The 21662-nt window shown below is 45.5% G+C and overlaps 1 protein-coding gene and 1 long non-coding RNA gene across 4 annotated transcripts in view; both read left to right on the forward strand.

The window, feature by feature from the left end:
• Window positions 1–21662, forward strand: part of LOC115203560 (vacuolar protein sorting-associated protein 13C) — a 248732-nt gene that overhangs the window by 146393 nt on the left and 80677 nt on the right. For both annotated transcript variants that reach the window (XM_029768341.1, XM_029768340.1), the window contains exons 46-58: window positions 3029–3185; window positions 3277–3401; window positions 3797–3966; window positions 4583–4875; window positions 6601–6845; window positions 7037–7129; window positions 9873–10034; window positions 11605–11802; window positions 12289–12378; window positions 15707–15862; window positions 16998–17262; window positions 18370–18530; window positions 19460–19581. In XM_029768341.1, the coding sequence (XP_029624201.1) occupies window positions 3029–3185; window positions 3277–3401; window positions 3797–3966; window positions 4583–4875; window positions 6601–6845; window positions 7037–7129; window positions 9873–10034; window positions 11605–11802; window positions 12289–12378; window positions 15707–15862; window positions 16998–17262; window positions 18370–18530; window positions 19460–19581 (2237 nt within the window). The remainder of the gene's footprint in view (window positions 1–3028; window positions 3186–3276; window positions 3402–3796; window positions 3967–4582; window positions 4876–6600; window positions 6846–7036; window positions 7130–9872; window positions 10035–11604; window positions 11803–12288; window positions 12379–15706; window positions 15863–16997; window positions 17263–18369; window positions 18531–19459; window positions 19582–21662) is intronic.
• Window positions 13863–14811, forward strand: LOC115203565 (uncharacterized). Of its 2 annotated transcripts, none has more exons than XR_003880205.1 (3): window positions 13863–13937; window positions 14173–14636; window positions 14774–14811. It is a non-coding gene; the product is annotated as an uncharacterized LOC115203565 (long non-coding RNA). The 2 variants fall into 2 exon arrangements; XR_003880204.1 differs by lacking the exon at window positions 14774–14811 and adding an exon at window positions 14676–14707.

Below are 21662 nucleotides of genomic sequence, written 5' to 3' on the forward strand. Positions count from 1 at the left end.
GCTAACAGTAACATAGAGGTAGACAGAGACCTACAGCCCATGAAGGTAGGAGCTAACAGTAACCATAGAGGTAGACAGAGACCTACAGCCCATGAAGGTAGGAGCTAACAGTAACCATAGAGGTAGACAGAGCCCATGAAGGTAGGAACTAACAGTAACCATAGAGGTAGACAGAGACCTACAGCCCATGAAGGTTGGAGATAACAGTAACCATAGAGGTAGACAGAGACCATGAAGGTAGGAACTAACAGTAACCATAGAGGTAGACAGAGACCTCAAGCCCATGAAGGTAGGAGATAACAGTAACTGTAATCATGTCTTTCCCTTGAAAGGAGTGGTTAGAAAAAGATCTGTTTTGATACCAAGATGTTTGTATTGTAGCAGAGAAGCTGATTGAAGTTATCTTTTTAATCATGTAGTAATGTCACCCTCCCTGATACCTGAAGTAACCATTTCCTTCAAGTCATAATAGCTGAGCTTTCATGATTTAGTCATATTGATGGTTGACCTCTGTTGGAAGAATGGTATTGGTAAGTTGTAGCTAGTTAAATTTGTGCAACGTCGTCCCCTTCCTTTAGATTTGAAGTAGCTTTGTCCCTTAAACCATAACAGCTGAGCGTTGATGACTTAATCACACTAACATTTGACTTCTGCTTGCAGCCTGGTTTGGAATGTAAGGTACATGCTACAGTACTCTAGGGTTTGACAGTAAGATAATCAAGGCAGGTAGCCTAGCGGTTAAGAGTGTTGGGTCAGTAACCGAAAGGTCACTGGTTCAAATATGTCGATGTGCCCTTGAGCAAGGTGCTTAACCCTAAATGCTCCTGTAAGTTTCTCTGGATAAGTGCATCTGCTAAATGACTAAAATGTAAAACTGTCAGCGAATTAGCATTAGCAAAGGCAACATTAGCATTAGCAAAGGCAACATTAGCATTAGCAAAGGCAACATTAGCATTAGCAAAGGCAACATTAGCATTAGAAAAGGCAACATTAGCATTAGCAAAGGCAACATTAGCATTAGAAAAGGCAACATTAGCATTAGCAAAGGCACCATTAGCATTAGCAAAGGCAACATTAGCATTAGCAAAGGCAACATTAGCATTAGCAAAGGCAACATTAGCTTTACCTATAGCAACATTAGCTTTACCAAGAGCAACATTAGCATTAGCAAAGGCAACATTAGCTTTACCTATAGCAACATTAGCATTATGCCTAACAAAGTTGATTTACAGTTTAACGAATGCCCTGCTTCACATAAAAAAAAATATAAAAATAATACATTTGTTTTTTAAATTATTAATTTGATTAAAATGAATCGTTTCTTTTATATAACTATTTTTGATAAAACTAACGATTCACTTCGCCGTTGTAGTAGTTGGGATTCGGTTCAATCCACTGTGAGTTGAATCATGTGACTCAAAATAATAATTTGTAAATTGCGAACATTAATTTTAGGGGGGAAAAAATATTAGCTGTAGCCTTCCTTTTGTGGTTATGTGGCAAAATGTGTTTTGTAGATACTTGAAGTTGATTTAGACATTACATTTATGCGTCATTGCAACTTAATTAATAGATGCTAGTCAGGTAAGATAAATATGACTAAACTAGAAGAAATACATTTCCTGAAGAAAATGTGTTGTGCTTGCTTCAGCTGTCTAAAAAGGTCTGTTTGCTAGTGAGAGCAACATTAGCATTAGCTACAGCTCCATCCTAAATGTCTCCTGTCTGTCCTCAAGTTATTTTGAGGCTCGATCTAGTTATCAGCTAGTGGGAGATGTGTTAAATATAGAATTCAAGCTGAAGCAGTTGGTTATAGTCAGAATAGATCTGATTTACTTTAGTGGGCTGCTATATATATTTCAGCCAGCACGTCAATTATAAAACAAAATGGCTGAACTGTGTCTAAAACTGTGCTCTCCAGCTCCTGACACCAATGTAGTTAATTAGGCGGGTACCCTGATCAGGACTCAAACTGTGGTTCCTGACTGTCATTCCAAAACCATTATACCAAAAGACTAAAATGTTGTGGTGATGTCACCAGGTGTAAAAAGGTTGTTTAGTATTTTTACAAGGGGTTCCAAATTGTGTGTGTGTGTGTGTATATATGTATATATATATATTATTTTACATTTTGTATGTATATATTATTTTTTTTGTATATTTTAATTTTATCTGCTCGCTCGCCTCACTTAAAAAAAAATGAAATCCGTTAAACAGTAAATCTACTTTGTATTGCCTTGTGCCGGGTTCACGTCATGTCGGGAACTCGTAAGTATGACCTTCCGACTGGGAAAAATGCATGTGAACGTCCCTCCAACTCGTAATTACGACTAGAAATCTCGGGTATGATCTCTGGACACCGATCTTTCCCACATGCTGAACTCTGACGTCTGAAAATGGCAACAAACATTGCCGCGATTTCATCTTGTCAATGGTGAGAATGGTTCTTGCGTTCCTTCCGATCTCCGAGTAAGTGAATGCTCCAAGTCGTTCCTCCGAAGTAACAAGTCGTTCCTCCGATCACTCCGACATGATGTGAACGCGGCATTAGCTACAGCATTATTGGCTTTAGCAACAGCAACATTAGCATTAGCTACAGCTCCATCCTACATGTCTCCTGTCTCTCCTCAAGTTATTTCGGTCTCCTCTGCTTATCAGAAGCATTAGCATTAGCTACAGCTACATCCTCTCTGTTCTTGTGTCTCTTCAGGTGAACTAGTATTAGTGACATTAGCATTAGCAACCATTAGCATTAGCTATAGCTACATCCTCTGTGCTTGTCTCTTCAGGTTAACTAGTATTAGTGACATTAGCAACCATTAGCATTAGCTACAGCTACATCCTCTCTGTGATTGTGTCTCTTCAGGTTAACTAGTATTAGTGATATTAGCATTAGCATCCATTAGCATTAGCTACAGCTACATCCTCTCTGTGCTTGTGTCTCTTCAGGTTAACTAGTATTAGTGATATTAGCATTAGCAACCATTAGCATTAGCTACATATCCTCTCTGTCGTCTGTTCTCCCCAGGTTGCCCTGAGTCAGGATGACCTAACAGTTCTGTTGAGGATCCTGATGGAGAACATTGGAGAAGCCAGCGGTCTGCAGCCAGACCAACACACCAGCCCCGACACGACAGCCCTGAAACACAAGACGACGCTGATGCTCAAAACAGACTACCCCAAAGGTCAGAGGTCATAAGCGTGTGTAATGTATCGACTTGAGTCCTCAGTGTGTTAATTCTTATGACACGTTTCTGTTCTCTCCTCGTCCTTCAGATGGTGTTGAGAACATGGTTGAACTTCCAGAACAACCGGTAGAAGAGGAACCCCTGGAAACCATGAAGTTTATCTTCAACATAGAGTCCCTGGGACTGGTCCTGTACAGCAATGACCCTAAACAGGTACGTATCTATAGGTGATGCAGCTCAGTCTCACTTCTAATGTAGTCTATGGAGGAACAGGGGGAATTGTGGGCCTTGTACAGAGCTGGCGTCAGTAATGACAGTCATTTACTCTTAATCTCCTCTCTGCTCTCCAAGCCCTGGATAATTAGATAAAGCCATGATTAGGGTGAAGAGTTTGAACAGCTACCAAACACCGGTCATTACTGTCCAAAATGACTCTGTGGTAATGACCTTGCAATGACTCTGTGGTAATGACTCTGTGGTAATGACTCTGTGGTAATGACTCTGTGGTAATGACCTTGTAATGAGTCTCAGTAGTTCCCCCAGTGGTCTGCTGATGTTTCAAATGGATTACTAGGTTGGTTTATGGTCTTGTTTGCCACATTTCCAAGGTATCAGCGGTGTCTCAACACCAGGAGAGGCTGTGCCTGGGGGAGTTGACCCTACACCTGATGAAGGCTTCAGGGAAGATGTTTAGTAACGGGGATATGGAGGTCTCTACCATCCTCACAGCCTGCACCCTGGACGACATGAGGACAGGCGTACAGAGAGTCACCTCACGGTTAGTCTCACGCTTCCCCTGCCAGACGTCACACCATATTGTCGTTGGAGAGTCACGGCTGGGGTGGAGGTTACCTCAGGTTAAACTACTGAATTATTCTGCTGGGTTGTGTTCTGTACTGTACCAGTCAGGTCGGTCTCAATACTACTGGGTTATGTTCTGTACAGTACCAGTCAGGTTGGTCTCAATACTACTGGGTTATGTTCTCTACAGTACCAGTCAGGTCGGTCTCAATACTACTGGGTTATGTTCTGTACAGTACCAGTCGGGTCGGTCTCAATACTACTGGGTTATGTTCTGTACAGTACCAGTCGGGTTGGTCTCAATACTACTGGGTTATGTTCTCTACAGTACCAGTCGGGTCGGTCTCAATACTACTGGGTTATGTTCTGTACAGTACCAGTCGGGTTGGTCTCAATACTACTGGGTTATGTTCTGTACAGTACCAGTCGGGTCGGTCTCAATACTACTGGGTTATGGTCTGTACAGTACCAGTCAGGTCGGTCTCAATACTACTGGGTTATGTTCTGTACAGTACCAGTCGGTTCGGTCTCAATGTATTGATTGTTGGATTGATTGATTTTACATGTAACCTCATGTTTGCCCAAACCCTCAGGATGGTGGGTAAGCGTGACGAGACGAGCGAGGAAGCCATGATAGACGTGACGTACACGCAGAGCGCCAGCGAGCGCCAGGTGGTCGCGGTGTTACAGAAGCCCTATCTGTGTGCCAGCGTTGAGTTTCTCATGGCGGTGGCAGACTTCTTCATCCAGGCCCTGCCCCAGAGCTCTGCCCAGGACGTGCCCACTAACACCATGCTAGCCCTGCCAGACCTGGCCAAGACCTCCCAGCTACCCCTCAAACAGCTGGCCGAGCTTCGGGATAGAGCCAACACTGACCCCAGAACAGGTAAGGGGAGAGAGAGGGTGGGGGAAATAAATGACAAACAGAACACTATACAGCCATTCAATGTTCATGTGATTTCCTTTTGGTTTGGAGTGATGGTAATGTATTGTGATGGCTACAGTGTTTTGGTATGGAGTGATGGTAATATATTGTGATGACTACAGTGTTTGGTGTGGAGTGATGGTAATGTATTGTGATGGCTACAGTGTTTTGGTATGGAGTGATGGTAATATATTGTGATGACTACAGTGTTTGGTATGGAGTGATGGTAATGTATTGTGATGACTACAGTGTTTGGTGTGTAGTGATGGTAATGTATTGTGATGACTACAGTGTTTCCTTTTGGTGTGGAGTGATGGTAATGTATTGTGATGGCTACAGTGTTTCCTTTTGGTGTGGAGTGATGGTAATGTATTGTGATGGCTACAGTGTTTCCTTTTGGTGTGTAGTGATGGTAATGTATTGTGATGGCTACAGTGTTTTGGTGTGGAGTGATGGTAATATATTGTGATGACTACAGTGTTTGGTATGGAGTGATGGTAATATATTGTGATGACTACAGTGTTTGGTATGGAGTGATGGTAATATATTGTGATGACTACAGTGTTTGGTGTGGAGTGATGGTAATGTATTGTGATAGCTACAGTGTTTTGGTATGGAGTGATGGTAATATATTGTGATGACTACAGTGTTTGGTGTGTAGTGATGGTAATGTATTGTGATGACTACAGTGTTTCCTTTTGGTGTGGAGTGATGGTAATGTATTGTGATGGCTACAGTGTTTCCTTTTGGTGTGGAGTGATGGTAATGTATTGTGATGGCTACAGTGTTTCCTTTTGGTGTGTAGTGATGGTAATGTATTGTGATGACTACAGTGTTTCCTTTTGGTGTGGAGTGATGGTAATGTATTGTGATGGCTACAGTGTTTTGGTGTGTAGTGATGGTGGGTTCGATTCCCACGGGGGACCAGTACGAAAAATAAATGTATGCATTCACTACTGTAAGTCGCTCTGGATAAGAGCGTCTGCTAAATGACTGAAATGTAAATGTAATGTATTGTGATGGCTACAGTGTTTCCTTTTGGTGTGGAGTGATGGTAATGTATTGTGATGGCTACAGTGTTTTGGTGTGTAGTGATGGTAATGTATTGTGACAGCGACAGTGTTTTGGTGTGGAGTGATGGTAATGTATTGTGATGGCTACAGTGTTTTGGTGTGTAGTGATGGTAATGTATTGTGACAGCGACAGTGTTTTGGTGTGTAGTGATGGTAATGTATTGTGATGGCTACAGTGTTTTATTTTGGTATGGAGTGATGGTAATGTATTGTGATGGCTACAGTGTTTTGGTGTGTAGTGATGGTAATGTATTGTGATGGCTACAGTGTTTTATTTTGGTATGGAGTGATGGTAATGTATTGTGATGGCTACAGTGTTTTGGTGTGTAGTGATGGTAATGTTTTGTGACGGCTACAGTGTTTTGTTTTGGTGTGTAGTGATGGTAATGTATTGTACAGTGTTTTCTTTACCTTCCTATATTCTTCGTTCAGTTTCATACCTGACAGAATATTTGTATCCTCTCCCTCTACATTTAAAACATGTAAATGCCAAATATTAGGCTATGTGCAGTGGTGGGGTGATGCGTCTTCCCTCCTCTCTCTACCCTCCATACCCAATATTAGGATATGTTTGGTGGTGAGGTACTGTTTCTTCCCTCCTCTCTCCCCCCAGGCTCCAGTCCCAGGACCAAGCTGCGTGCTGTCATACTAGACCCAGAGGTGGTGTTTGTGGCTAACCTGATGAGTGCCGAAGCTCCGGCCCTGGTGGCCTCCTTCCAATGTGACTTCAGTCTGATGCTAGAGCCTGGGGGAGGGCCCGGGGCCCCTGGGGGACAAAGCATGACGGCCAATCTCAGAGAGCTCAAAGTTCTGGCCTGTCCCTTCATCAGGACCAATGAGACCAAGGTGGTCACCACGGTGAGCATAAAACAGTTTTTAATATATATTTTATGAGCGCCTCTACACTGCATCTAATGTAACTACTGTAAGACATCAGCTGGGATGAAGCATGATTCAAAGCTATTTGCCCATTGCGTTTTTAATACATTTTCCTTAAGTATATTTGAATTGAATCAACTCCTTAATGCTTCTTTCTCATTGGTCTACAGGTGCTACGTCCGTGTTCTGTCTTCCTGGAAACCAAAACCCACCCCAATCAACCCCTTACCGGCTGTGTGACTGTAGAGGAAGTTATTATCAAAGTAGGTTTCATCTCTTCTTTGTCAAGTTAGTTTGGTTAAGAAGTTATGGCAGAGTGTACCAATGTGCTCTGAGTAGAGGTCTTTACGGGTCCAAAAAGTTGGACTCGTTCCGAAATGGACCAGGGGCTTTCCCACCCGGATTTATATAGCGACCCATTCCGAACGGACCCGAGGACGGACAGTTTCAACTAGACCCGGTCCGATCCGAGTGAGGGAAGCAGCAGAAAAGTACTTTTTTAAGCTACTTTATTAAACCCCTAAGGTCGATGTCTGCGCCCCCCGCTGAAATCTAATTAGCATAATAATAACAAATCCTCATACGAATCTGGCAGCCTGACTGTACTGTGAGCCAATGACATGGGGAGGAGGGAGAGAGGGGCCGTACTATGAGCCAATGACATGGGGAGGAGGGAGAGAGGGGCCGTACTGTGACCCAGTGACATGGGGAGGAGGGAGAGAGGGGCCGTACTGTGAACCAGTGACATGGGGAGGAGGGAGAGACGTCAACCAACCATGGCGACTCGCGCTACGATAGACTAATAGCTGCCATAGCTAGGTTATTAATCATCAAATATGATTACGTAGCACTTGGCATGGACTGCATCAAACTGGGACGAGAAACTGGAACGAGACGTTAACGTTAGCTAGCTAGGCTAACTGAGGCTGCATCAAACCGAGACGAGAAGTTTACGTTAGCTAGCTAGGCTAACTGAGGTTGCATCAAACCAAGACGAGAAGTTAACATTAGCTAGCTAGGCTAACTGAGGCTGCATCAAACCGAGACGAGAAGTTTACGTTAGCTAGCTAGGCTAACTGAGGCTGCATCAAACCAAGACGAGAAGTTAATGTTAGCTAGCTAGGCTAACGGAGGCTGCATCAAACTGGGACGAGAAGTTAACGTTAGCTAGCTAGGCTAACTGAGGCTGCATCAAACCGGGACGAGAAGTTAACATTAGCTAGCTAGGCTAACTGAGGCTGCATCAAACCAAGACGAGAAGTTAACATTAGCTAGCTAGGCTAACTGAGGCTGCATCAAACTGGGACGAGAAGTTAACGTTAACTAGCTAGGCTAACTGAGGCTGCATCAAACCGAGACAAGAAGTTAATGTTAACTCCATTCAGAATATTAAGTAGCGGCCTACCTGTCGGCTCTGGGTCTCTGCAGCCTACCTGTCGGCTCTGGGTCTCTGCAGCCTACCTGTCGGCTCTGGGTCGTTGCAGCCTACCTGTCGGCTCTGGGTCGTTGCAGCCTACCTGTCGGCTCTGGGTCGTCTCCTAACTTTTCCCACACATGGAGCGAGACTCTGACTGTAGCCTATTGCCTCTTTGATGAGTTGTGATTGGCCAACAACAAGCTGCACGCACCACGCTCCACTCTGGTGAAAACCAAGAGCCGCAGCATCAATTATACAATTTCTCTCTTTCTCTCTCTTCTGCTGCAGTCTCATTCAGATCTGTATGGGCCCTTCTGGACAAGTCAGTTAAAATTACACAGACCCTGGACCCGTGATATACCCTGGACCCGTGATATACCCTGGACCCGTGATGATACACCCTGGACCCGTGATGATACACCCTGGACCCGTGATGATACACCCTGGACCCGTGATGATACACCCTGGACCCGTGATGATATACCCTGGACCCGTGATAATACACCCTGGACCCGTGATGATATACCCTGGACCCGTGATGATATACCCTGGACCCGTGATGATACACCCTGGACCCGTGATGATACACCCTGGACCCGTGATGATACACCCTGGACCCGTGATGATACACCCTGGACCCGTGATGATACACCCTGGACCCGTGATGATACACCCTGGACCCGTGATGATACACCCTGGACCCGTGATAATACACCCTGGACCCGTGATGATATACCCTGGACCCGTGGTAATATACCCTGGACCCGTGGTAATATACCCTGGACCCGTGGTAATATACCCTGGACCCGTGGTAATATACCCTGGACCCGTGGTAATATACCCTGGACCCGTGATAATATACCCTGGACCCGTGATATACCCTGGACCCGTGGTGATATACCCTGGACCCGTGGTAATATACCCTGGACCCGTGGTAATATACCCTGGACCCGTGGTAATATACCCTGGACCCGTGATAATATACCCTGGACCCGTGATAATATACCCTGGACCCGTGATATACCCTGGACCCGTGATATACCCTGGACCCGTGATATACCCTGGACCCGTGATATACCCGAGACCCGTGACCATCCGAACCAGACCCGTGACATTTATTTAGAGATCCGGACCCTCTCGGGTATTCGGGTACAGGTGGATCCATGAAGACCTCCAGCTCTGAGTACTCTGAGTGAGAAATGGTTTGAATTATGTGTGGCTCAGTTGGTAGAGCATGGTGTTTGCAACGCCAGGGTTGTGGGTTCGAATCCCACGGGGGGCCAGTACGGGGGGAAAAAAATAATAAATAAATGTATGAAATGTATGCATTCACTACAGTGAGTCGCTCTGGATAAGAGCTTCTGCTAAATGACTAAAATGTAAAAATGTAAAATGTTATTGAACTGCCTGATGCACTGAGAGGCTACTTCTGAACATAGACGTCAATCGAGATCGTCATTACAATTGACATTTTCAATTGATCGTCATTATCATCACACATAAGAATCCGCTGACTTCCCCCCCGTATGAATAAAGGATAAATAAAGTAGAAAATAAATACCTCACACACTCTTCCTCTCCTCTCTCAGATCTCCCCTGTCATCCTGAACACGGTGATGACCATCACGGCAGCCATGACGGCTAAAGCTGAGGCGGCAGAGGAGGAGAAGACTGAGGTCAGCAACCTGTGGTCCACCATGAACATCTACACCTGCAACTACTGGTTCCTGGGAGTGGACTCTGCCAGCGAGGTATACATACTACGGTTGGGGTCAATTCCATTTCAATTCCAGTCAATTCGGGAAGTACACTGAGAAAAATTAGAATAGATATTTAGTTTACTTTCTGAATTGACTGGAATTTAAATTGAAAACTTCCTTTAATAGGTTCTATTGATGTCTAGTACCAGTGGAATTGGTCCCTATACAAGAACCTTCTGTCCCTATACAAGAACCTTCTGTCCCTATACAAGAACCTTCTGTCCCTTTACAAGAACCTTCTGTCCCTGTACAATAACTTTCTGTCCCTGTACAAGAACCTTCTGTCCCTATACAAGAACCTTCTGTCCCTATACAAGAACCTTCTGTCCCTGTACAAGAACCTTCTGTCCCTATACAAGAACCTTCTGTCCCTGTACAAGAACCTTCTGTCCCTGTACAAGAACCTTCTGTCCCTGTACAAGAACCTTCTGTCCCTGTACAAGAACCTTCTGTCCCTATACAATAACCTTCTGTCCCTATACAAGAACCTTCTGTCCCTATACAAGAACCTTCTGTCCCTGTACAATAACCTTCTGTCCCTGTACAAGAACCTTCTGTCCCTGTACAAGAACCTTCTGTCCCTGTACAAGAACCTTCTGTCCCTGTACAAGAACCTTCTGTCCCTATACAAGAACCTTCTGTCCCTATACAAGAACCTTCTGTCCCTATACAAGAACCTTCTGTCCCTGTACAAGAACCTTCTGTCTCTGTACAAGAACCTTCTCTGCCTTCTGTCCCTATACAAAAACCTTCTGTCCCTGTACAAGAACCTTCTGTCCCTGTACAAGAACCTTCTGTCCCTATACAAGAACCTTCTGTCCCTATACAAGAACCTTCTGTCCCTATACAAGAACCTTCTGTCCCTGTACAAGAACCTTCTGTCCCTGTACAAGAACCTTCTCTGCCTTCTGTCCCTATACAAAAACCTTCTGTCCCTATACAAGAACCTTCTGTCCCTATACAAAAACCTTCTGTCCCTATACAAGAACCTTCTGTCCCTGTACAGGAACCTTCTGTCCCTATACAAAAACCTTCTGTCCCTATACAAAAACCTTCTGTCCCTATACAAGAACCTTCTGTCCCTATACAAGAACCTTTTGTCCCTATACAAGAACCTTCTGTCCCTGTACAAGAACCTTCTGTCCCTATACAAGAACCTTCTCTGCCTTCTGTCTCTATACAAGAACCTTCTCTGCCTTCCTTCTCTATACAAGAACCTTCTGTCCCTATACAATAACCTTCTGTCCCTATACAATAACCTTCTGTCCCTATACAATAGCCTTCTGTCCCTATACAAGAATCTTCTGTCCATATACAATAACCTTCTGTCCCTATACAAGAACCTTCTGTCCCTATACAATAACCTTCTGTCCCTATACAATAACCTTCTGTCCCTATACAATAGCCTTCTGTCCCTATACAAGAACCTTCTGTCCCTATACAAGAACCTTCTGTCCCCTCCCAGGAACATTTGGGCACTCCATTTACCTCCACTATGCACCTTTGTTTTGTATTCTCTACCTACAAATGTCGTTAAACCTTAACATGACTTTCCATCTAGGTGACGGAGAGTTTCAGTGAGCAGGACGGCCGTAACTTTGGGGAGAGTTTCAAGGTGGATGTGAAGGTAATTCAGGTGACCATGGAGTCTGGTCTGGGCCACAGGACTGTCCCCCTGCTGCTGGCTGAGAGCTCTCTGTCTGGGACGGCCAGGAACTGGTCCTCCCTCCTCTACCTCTGCTCTGACATGACCCTGGAGGTGAGGACTGGAGCTTTTCACTACTCTCAAGTATCAGCCTAATGGACATCCTCTTCCTGTACATACAGGAGCTTCTCATATGTTTTTTTAGGAAGCCAATAAGCAGGCAAACAGCTTTTCTTTAGTCTTGTGCATTACATACTTATGTAGGGATACTTGTTATCTTTGGCATTCATGTGTGCATTGGGCTTCCGTGTGGCGCAGCGGTCTAAGGCACTGCATCTCAGTGCAAGAGGGAGTCCCACAGGGCGGCGCACAGTTGGCCCAGCGTCGTCCGGGTTTAGCCGGGGTAGGCCGTCATTGTAAATAACAATTTGTTCTTTACTGACTTGCCTAGTTAAATAAAGGTAAAATAAAAAATAAAACAAACCTTTCGACTACCCGTGTTCTTTGAATTTCATTATCAATAAAATGTGTGTTCATTGAAATTGATATAAATGGGATGGATGCTGATTTTGACACTGTGAATATGTTGGCTGTTGACAGGTGAACTACTTCAATGAGACCCATGCTGTCTGGGAACCGCTGATAGAGAGAGTGGAGGACGGCAAACGCAGGTGGAACCTCAAGCTAGAGGTACGCTGAATAACCCTAACCAACCTCAAGCTAGAGGTACGCTGAATAACCCTAACCAACCTCAACCTAGAGGTACGCTGAGTAACCCTAACCAACCTCATAGTGGAACCTCAACCTAGAGGTACGCTGAATAACCCTAACCAACCTCATAGTGGAACCTCAACCTAGAGGTATGCTGAGTAACCCTAACCAACCTCATAGTGGAACCTCAACCTAGAGGTACGCTGAGTAACCCTATCCAACCTCATAGTGGAACCTTAACCTAGAGGTACGTTGAGTAACCCTAACCAACCTCAAGCTAGAGGTACGCTGAATAACCCTAACCAACCTCAAGCTAGAGGTACGCTGAATAACCCTAACCAACCTCAACCTAGAGGTACGCTGAGTAACCCTAACCAATCTCATAGTGGAACCTCAACCTAGAGGTACGCTAAATAACCCTAACCAACCTCATAGTGGAACCTCAACCTAAAGGTACACTGAATAACCCTAACCAACCTTGTAGTGGAACCTCAACCTAGAGGTATGCTGAATAACCCTAACGAACCTCAACCTAGAGGTACGCTGAATAACCATATCCAACCTCATAGTGGAACCTCAACCTAGAGGTACGCTGAGTAACCCTAACCAACCTCATAGTGGAACCTCAACCTAGAGGTACGCTGAATAACCCTAACCAACCTCATAGTGGAACCTCAACCTAGAGGTATGCTGAGTAACCCTAACCAACCTCAACCTAGAGGTACGCTGAGTAACCCTAACCAACCTCAACCTAGAGGTATGCTGAGTAACCCTAACCAACCTCATAGTGGAACGTCAACCTAGAGGTACGCTGAATAACCATATCCAACCTCATAGTGGAACCTCAACCTAGAGGTACGCTGAGTAACCCTAACCAACCTCATAGTGGAACCTCAACCTAGAGGTACGCTGAATAACCCTAACCAACCTCATAGTGGAACCTCAACCTAGAGGTATGCTGAGTAACCCTAACCAACCTCAACCTAGAGGTACGCTGAGTAACCCTAACCAACCTCAACCTAGAGGTATGCTGAGTAACCCTAACCAACCTCATAGTGAAACCTCAAGCTAGAGGTACGCTGAATAACCCTAACCAACCTCATAGTGGAACCTCAACCTAGAGGTACGCTGAGTAACCCTATCCAACCTCATAGTGGAACCTTAACCTAGAGGTACGCTGAGTAACCCTAACCAACCTCAACCTAGAGGTACGCTGAGTAACCCTAACCAACCTCATAGTGGAATCTCAAGCTAGAGGTACGCTGAGTAACCCTAACCAACCTCATAGTGGAACCTCAACCTAGAGATACGCTGAGTAACCCTAACCAACCTCATAGTGGAACCTCAACCTAGAGGTATGCTGAATAACTCTAACCAACCTCATAGTGGAACCTCAACCTAGAGGTACGCTGAATAACCCTAACCAACCTCATAGTGGAACCTCAAGCTAGAGGTACGCTGAGTAACCCTAACCAACCTCAACCTAGAGGTACGCTGAGTAACCCTAACCAACCTCATAGTGGAACCTCAACCTAGAGGTACGCTGAATAACCATAACCAACCTCATAGTGGAACCTCAACCTAGAGGTACGCTAACCAACCTAGTAGTGGAACCTCAACCTAGAGGTACGCTGAATAACCCTAACCAACCTCATAGTGGAACCTCAACCTAGAGGTACGCTGAGTAACCCTAACCAACCTCATAGTGGAACCTCAACCTAGAGGTACGCTGAGTAACCCTAACCAACCTCATAGTGGAACCTCAACCTAGAGGTACGCTGAGTAACCCTAACCAACCTCAACCTAGAGGCACACTGAATGACCCTAACCAACCTCATAGTGGAACCTCAACCTAGAGGTACGCTGAATAACCCTAACCAACCTCGTAGTGGAACCTCAACCTAGAGGTACGCTGAATAACCCTAACCAACCGCATAGTGGAACCTCAACCTAGAGGTACGCTGAATAACCCTAACCAACCTCAACCTAGAGGTACGCTGAGTAACCCTAACCAACCTCATAGTGGAACCTCAACCTAGAGATACGCTGAGTAACCCTAACCAACCTCATAGTGGAACCTCAACCTAGAGGTATGCTGAATAACTCTAACCAACCTCATAGTGGAACCTCAACCTAGAGGTACGCTGAATAACCCTAACCAACCTCATAGTGGAACCTCAACCTAGAGGTACGCTGAATAACCCTAACCAACCTCATAGTGGAACCTCAACCTAGAGGTACGCTAACCAACCTCGTAGTGGAACCTCAACCTAGAGGTACGCTGAGTAACCCTAACCAACCTCATAGTGGAACCTCAACCTAGAGGTACGCTGAGTAACCCTAACCAACCTTGTAGTGGAACCTCAACCTAGAGGTACGCTGAATAACCCTAACCAACCTCATAGTGGAACCTCAACCTAGAGGTACGCTGAGTAACCCTAACCAACCTCAACCTAGAGGTACGCTGAATAACCCTAACCAACCTCATAGTGGAACCTCAACCTAGAGGTACGCTGAGTAACCCTAACCAACCTCATAGTGGAACCTCAACCTAGAGGTACGCTGAGTAACCCTAACCAACCTCATAGTGGAACCTCAACCTAGAGGTACGCTGAGTAACCCTAACCAACCTCAACCTAGAGGTACACTGAATAACCCTAACCAACCTCATCGTGGAACCTCAACCTAGAGGTACGCTGAATAACCCTAACCAACCTCGTAGTGGAACCTCAACCTAGAGGTACGCTGAATAACCCTAACCAACCGCATAGTGGAACCTCAACCTAGAGGTACGCTGAATAACCCTAACCAACCTCAACCTAGAGGTACACTGAGTAACCCTAATCAACCTCATAGTGGAACCTCAACCTAGAGGTACGCTGAGTAACCCTAACCAACCTCATAGTGGAACCTCAACCTAGAGGTACGCTGAATAACCCTAACCAACCTCAAGCTAGAGGTACGCTGAGTAACCCTAACCAACCTCAACCTAGAGGTACGCTGAGTAACCCTAACCAACCTCATAGTGGAACCTCAACCTAGAGGTACACTGAATAACCCTAACCAACCTCAGTGGAACCTCAACCTAGAGGTATGCTGAGTAACCCTAACCAACCTCATAGTGGAACCTCAAGCTATATAAACATGATTATGCTGTAGATCACAAACATCATGTTTCTGAGTTTTGCTATTCAATCATTTTGATGGAGGGATGGATGGGTGGATCGATCGATAAACCTAACAGATTGGTATCTCTATCCATTCAGTGTTTGTGTTCACCATGTTGTCCTCCTCCTTCGCCCTGTAGATGAAGAACAACCCTGTGCAGGATAAGAGCCCTGTTCCTGGGGATGACTTCGTGGTGCTCCCTGAGCCGCGCACCGCCATCAACATCTGTTCCAAGGACACCATGAACATTACCGTCTCTAAGTGCTGCCTCAATGTGTTCACCAACCTAGCCAAGGTACACACACACACACCAGCATGTACACACACCAACACACACACTTACACCAACACATACACACACCAGCAAACACTAGCAAACACACACACACCAACACACACACACCAACACACACACACACCAACACACACACACACCAACACACACACACCAACACACACCAGCATGTACACACACCAGCATGTACACACACCAGCATGTACACACACCAACACATACACACACCAACACATACACACACCAACACATACACACACCAACACACACACACACACCAACACACACACACACACCAACACACACACCAACACACACCAGCAAACACCAACACACAAAACAACACATACACACACCAACACACACACCAGCAAACATACACATACACACACCAGCAAACATACACATACACACACCAGCAAACACACACACACACACACCAGCAAACACATACACACCAGCAAACACACGCACACACAGCCAAGCCGGCACACCCACGTACTGTATACGTGCGCGGCACACACACACACACACACACACACACACACACACACACACACACACACACACACACACACACACACTGCATGTACATAGAATACAGGAACATGGCTGAGGAACAGTCAACAGTAGACCCATTATTCATGTCAATGTGGACAGATTGAATCTGACCAGGTTAACAGTAGCTCATCCAATCTGCCTGTGATTCCCTTCTGTCTAATAAAGCCACGGACCTCCTCTAGCTGTGTGATTATAGCTTTTGATTTGATTAAATCAAGCCTGGATCCCGAGTGTTCGGGCTGTTGTCTGGGCTAATGTGTCTTTTGTACATCATTGTACTGTCCTGACAACAAACAATACATGACAGAAAACTCTCTGTCTCCTTATAATCCAGTTCTGATGGCCAGCTGCTGATTTTCAAGGTTTTTCCAATTCTTCCTATAAACGTTTGCCCCGTTTCTCCAGCCCTAGTTAAAGCCCTTCCTAGATTAGTCTTGTTTTTAAACCAGGACTAGATTCATCTAGGTCCCACAAACTAACCTATTGTTTATAAGTTTGCTTCCAAAATGAACAATTTTGAACATTTCAGATCGTTTATTCACAGTACAATTACTGTTCTGTCATTTCTGCTCAGGCATTCTCTGAGGGCACAGCCTCTACCTTTGATCACAGTCTGAAGGAGAAGGCCCCCTTCACCATCCGTAATGCGCTGGGCATCTCCCTCACCGTGCAGCACAGTGCCAACCTGCGGGTGGTGGCCTCCCCTGGGCAGGGCAAGCTCCACGAGGTGGGAGTAGGGCAGAGCGTGGACCTGGAGTACTCCGGGTTTGGAACCTCGGTACGGGGCAAACTGTCTGCCTTGCAGCGCCAGGAGAGCTGCCTCTTCAACCTCAGCATCGGTCAGTAGACTACTGTATATTTATTTATATATAAAAATATATTTTACCTTAATTTAACTAGGCAAGTCAGTTAAGAACAAATTCTTATTTACAATGACGGTCTACCGAGGAACAGTGGGTTAACTGCCTTGTTCAGGAGCAGAACGACACATTTATACTTTGTCAGCTCAGGGATTCGATCTTGCAACCTTTCGGTTACTAGTACAATGCTCTGACCACTAGGCTACCTGCCTCCTCTAACCACTAGGCTACCTGCCTCCTCTAACCACTAGGCTACCTGCCTCCTCTAACCACTAGGCTACCTGCCTCCTCTAACCACTAGGCTACCTGCCTCCTCTAACCACTAGGCTACCTGCCTCCTCTAACCACTAGGCTACCTGTCTCCTCTAACCACTAGGCTACCTGCCTCCTCTAACCACTAGGCTACCTGCCTCCTCTAACCACTAGGCTGCCTGCCTCCTCTAACCACTAGGCTACCTGCCTCCTCTAACCACTAGGCTACCTGCCTCCTCTAACCACTAGGCTACCTGCCTCCTCTAACCACTAGGCTACCTGCATCCTCTAACCACTAGGCTACCTGCCTCCTCTAACCACTAGGCTACCTGTCTCCTCTAACCACTAGGCTACCTGCCTCCTCTAACCACTAGGCTACCTGCCTCCTCTAACCACTAGGCTACCTGCCTCCTCTAACCACTAGGCTACCTGCCTCCTCTAACCACTAGGCTACCTGCCTCCTCTAACCACTAGGCTACCTGCCTCCTCTAACCACTAGGCTACCTGCCTCCTCTAACCACTAGGCTACCTGCCTCCTCTAACCACTAGGCTACCTGCCTCCTCTAACCACTAGGCTACCTGTCTCCTCTAACCACTAGGCTACCTGTCTCCTCTAACCACTAGGCTACCTGCCTCCTCTAACCACTAGGCTACCTGCCTCCTCTAACCACTAGGCTACCTGCCTCCTCTAACCACTAGGCTACCTGCCTCCTGTGTTTGAATGGGATTTGAACTGAACATCTTGTCATGTGGATTTTTAATGCTATTCCACTGCCATTGGATAATGGATCCAGTCAGTAGCTGAACATGTCCACTGGTCTGTCTCCTCCACAGTTCCTACAGGTTACAGTGAGATCTCCAACATGGCGGTGGATAAGCCTGGCAGGAGGCTGTATAACGTGAGAGATCCCGTGCTGCAGGAGAACGTGTCTGTATTGCTACAGATTGACGCCTCAGAAGGAAACAAGGTCATCACCGTTCGTTCTCCGCTACAGGTCAGCAAATCTCTATGGAGCTGTCCTCCATCACTCACTCACTCTCTATGGAGCTGTCCTCCATCACTCACTCACTCTCTATGGAGCTGTCCTCCATCACTCACTCTCTATGGAGCTGTCCTCCATCACTCACTCACTCTCTATGGAACTGTCCTCCATCACTCTCTCACTCTCTATGGAGCTGTCCTCCATCACTCACTCACTCTCTATGGAGCTGTCCTCCATCACTCACTCACTCTCTATGGAGATGTCCTCCATCACTCACTCTCTCTCTATGGAGCTGTCCTCCATCACTCACTCACTCTCTATGGATCTGTTCTCCATCACTCTCTATGGAGCTGTCCTCCATCACTCACTCTCTCTCTATGGAGCTGTCCTCCATCACTCACTCTCTCTCTATGGAGCTGTCCTCCATCACTCACTCTCTCTCTATGGAATTGTCCTCCATCACTCACTCTCTCTCTATGGAGCTTTCCTCCATCACTCACTCTCTCTCTATGGAGCTTTCCTCCATCACTCACTCTCTCTATGGAGCTTTCCTCCATCACTCACTCTCTCTCTATGGAGCTGTTCTCCATCACTCTCTATGGAGCTGTCCTCCATCACTCACTCTCTATGGAGCTGTCCTCCATCACTCACTCTCTCTCTATGGAGCTGTCCTCCATCACTCACTCTCTCTCTATGGAGCTGTCCTCCATCACACACTCTCTATGGAACTGTCCTCCTGTAGACTATAGACACTCAACAGCTTTCAGTAGAGAGTAACAAGTCTTGTGGACTTGCAACGTGAACGCAGCTGATATTAAAATACATTTGATTTATTCAGCACTTTTCAATTACAGTAAAATCTGTGTTTTTGTTTCCATTGAGTCAAAAAAGCATGATGTCATCCTTAACTGACTGTTTTTCAATGTGGTTTTGTGTTTCAGATCCAGAACCATTTCTCAGTGCCGTTTAACATCCTGAAGTATTGTCCCAAATCCAGAGGGATGGTGAATATAGGACTGGCAGAGCCTGAGATAGAGTCTGATGTAGCCCTGGACTCATACAGGTAATAACCATGTTGGTAGGACAGGTAATAACCATGTTGGAAGGACAGGTAATAACCGTGTTGGTAGGACAGGTAATAACCGTGTTGGTAGGACAGGTAATAACCGTGTTGGTAGGACAGGTAATAACCATGTTGGTAGGACAGGTAATAACCATGTTGGTAGGACAGGTCATAACCATGTTGGTAGGACAGGTCATAACCATGTTGGTAGGACAGGCCTTAACCATGTTGGTAGGACAGGTCATAACCATGTTGGTAGGACAGGTAATTACCATGTTGGTAAGACAGGTAATAACCATGTTGGTAGAACATGTAATAACCATGTTGGTAGGACAGGTAATAACCATGTTGGTAGGAGAGGTAATAACCATGTTGGTAAGACAGGTAATAACCATGTTGGTAGGACACGTAATAACCATGTTGGAAGGACAGGTAATAACTGTGTTGGTAGGACAGGTAATAACCGTGTTGGTAAGACAGGTCATAACCATGTTGGTAGGACAGGTCATAACCATCCATGTTGGTAGGACAGGCCATAACCATGTTGGTAGGACAGGCCATAACCATGTTGGTAGGACAGGTCATAACCATGTTGGTAGGACAGGTAATAACCATGTTGGTAAGACAGGTAATAACCATGTTGGTAGAACCGGTAATAACCATGTTGGTAGGACAGGTAATAACCATGTTGGTAGGAGAGGTAATAACCATGTTGGTAAGACAGGTAATAACCATGTTGGTAGGACAGGCCATAACCATGTTGGTAGGACAGGTCATAACCATGTTGGTAGGACAGGTAATAACCATGTTGGTAAGACGGGTAATAACCATGTTGGTAGGACAGGTAATAACCATGTTGGTAGGACAGGTAATAACCATGTTGGTAGGACAGGAAATAACCATGTTGGTAGGACAGGCAATAACCATGTTGGTAGAACAGGTAATAACCATGTTGGTAAGACAGGTAATAATCATGTTGGTAATAATCATGTTGGTAGGACAGGTAATAACCATGTTGGTAGTATAGGACTCATACAGGAAATAACCATGTTGGTAGGACAGGTAATAATCATGTTGGTAATACAGGTAATAGCCATGTTGGTAGGACAGGCAATAGCCGTGTTGGTAGGACATGTAATAACCATGTTGGTAGGACAGGACTCATACAGGAAATAACCATGTTGGTAGGACAGGTAATAACCGTGTTGGTAGGACAGGTAATAGCCGTGTTGGTAGGACAGGTAATAGCCGTGTTGGTAGGACAGGTAATAGCCGTGTTGGTAGGAAAGGTAATAGCCGTGTTGGTAGTACAGGTAATAACCATGTTGGTAGTACAGGTAATAACCATGTTGGTAGTACAGGACTCATACAGGAAATAACCATGTTGGTAGGACAGGTAGTAACCATGTTGGTAGTACAGGACTCATACAGGAAATAACCATGTTGGTAGGACAGGTAATAACCATGTTGGTAGGACAGGTAATAGCCATGTTGGTAGGACAGGTAATAACCATGTTGGTAGGACAGATAATAACCATGTTGGTAGGACAGGTAATAACCATGTTGGTAGGACAGGTAATAACCATGTTGGTAGGACAGGTAATAACCATGTTGGTAGGACAGGTAATAACCATGTTGGTAGGACATTTAATAACCATGTTGGTAGGACATTTAATAACCATTTTGGTAGGACAGGTAATAACCGTTTTGGTAGGACAGGTAATAGCCGTGTTGGTAGGACAGGAAATAGCCGTGTTGGTAGGACAGGTAATAGCCATGTTGGTAGGACAGGTAATAACCGTGTCGGTAGGATAGGTAATAACCGTGTCGGTAGCCCTGGACTTGTACAGAGGGACCTTAGAGAGGGGCCTTAGAGAGGGACCTTACACAGAGACCTTTTATACAGGGTGTAACACAGCGTGTACTTACCAGGGGCCATTTTGGTTCACTTTACCCAACATTGGTAACACATTTTCTGTCGCTGTTAATGTGTTCTCAGTCAACCTATCAGGTAAAATAAGGGTCAGTATTTTGGATTCAGTCTCACCCGGTAAGACCACTTCTCCTGAAGAGCAGGAGGA

This window comes from Salmo trutta, chromosome 12 (genome assembly GCF_901001165.1).
Source record: "Salmo trutta chromosome 12, fSalTru1.1, whole genome shotgun sequence".
NCBI lineage: Eukaryota > Metazoa > Chordata > Actinopteri > Salmoniformes > Salmonidae > Salmo > Salmo trutta.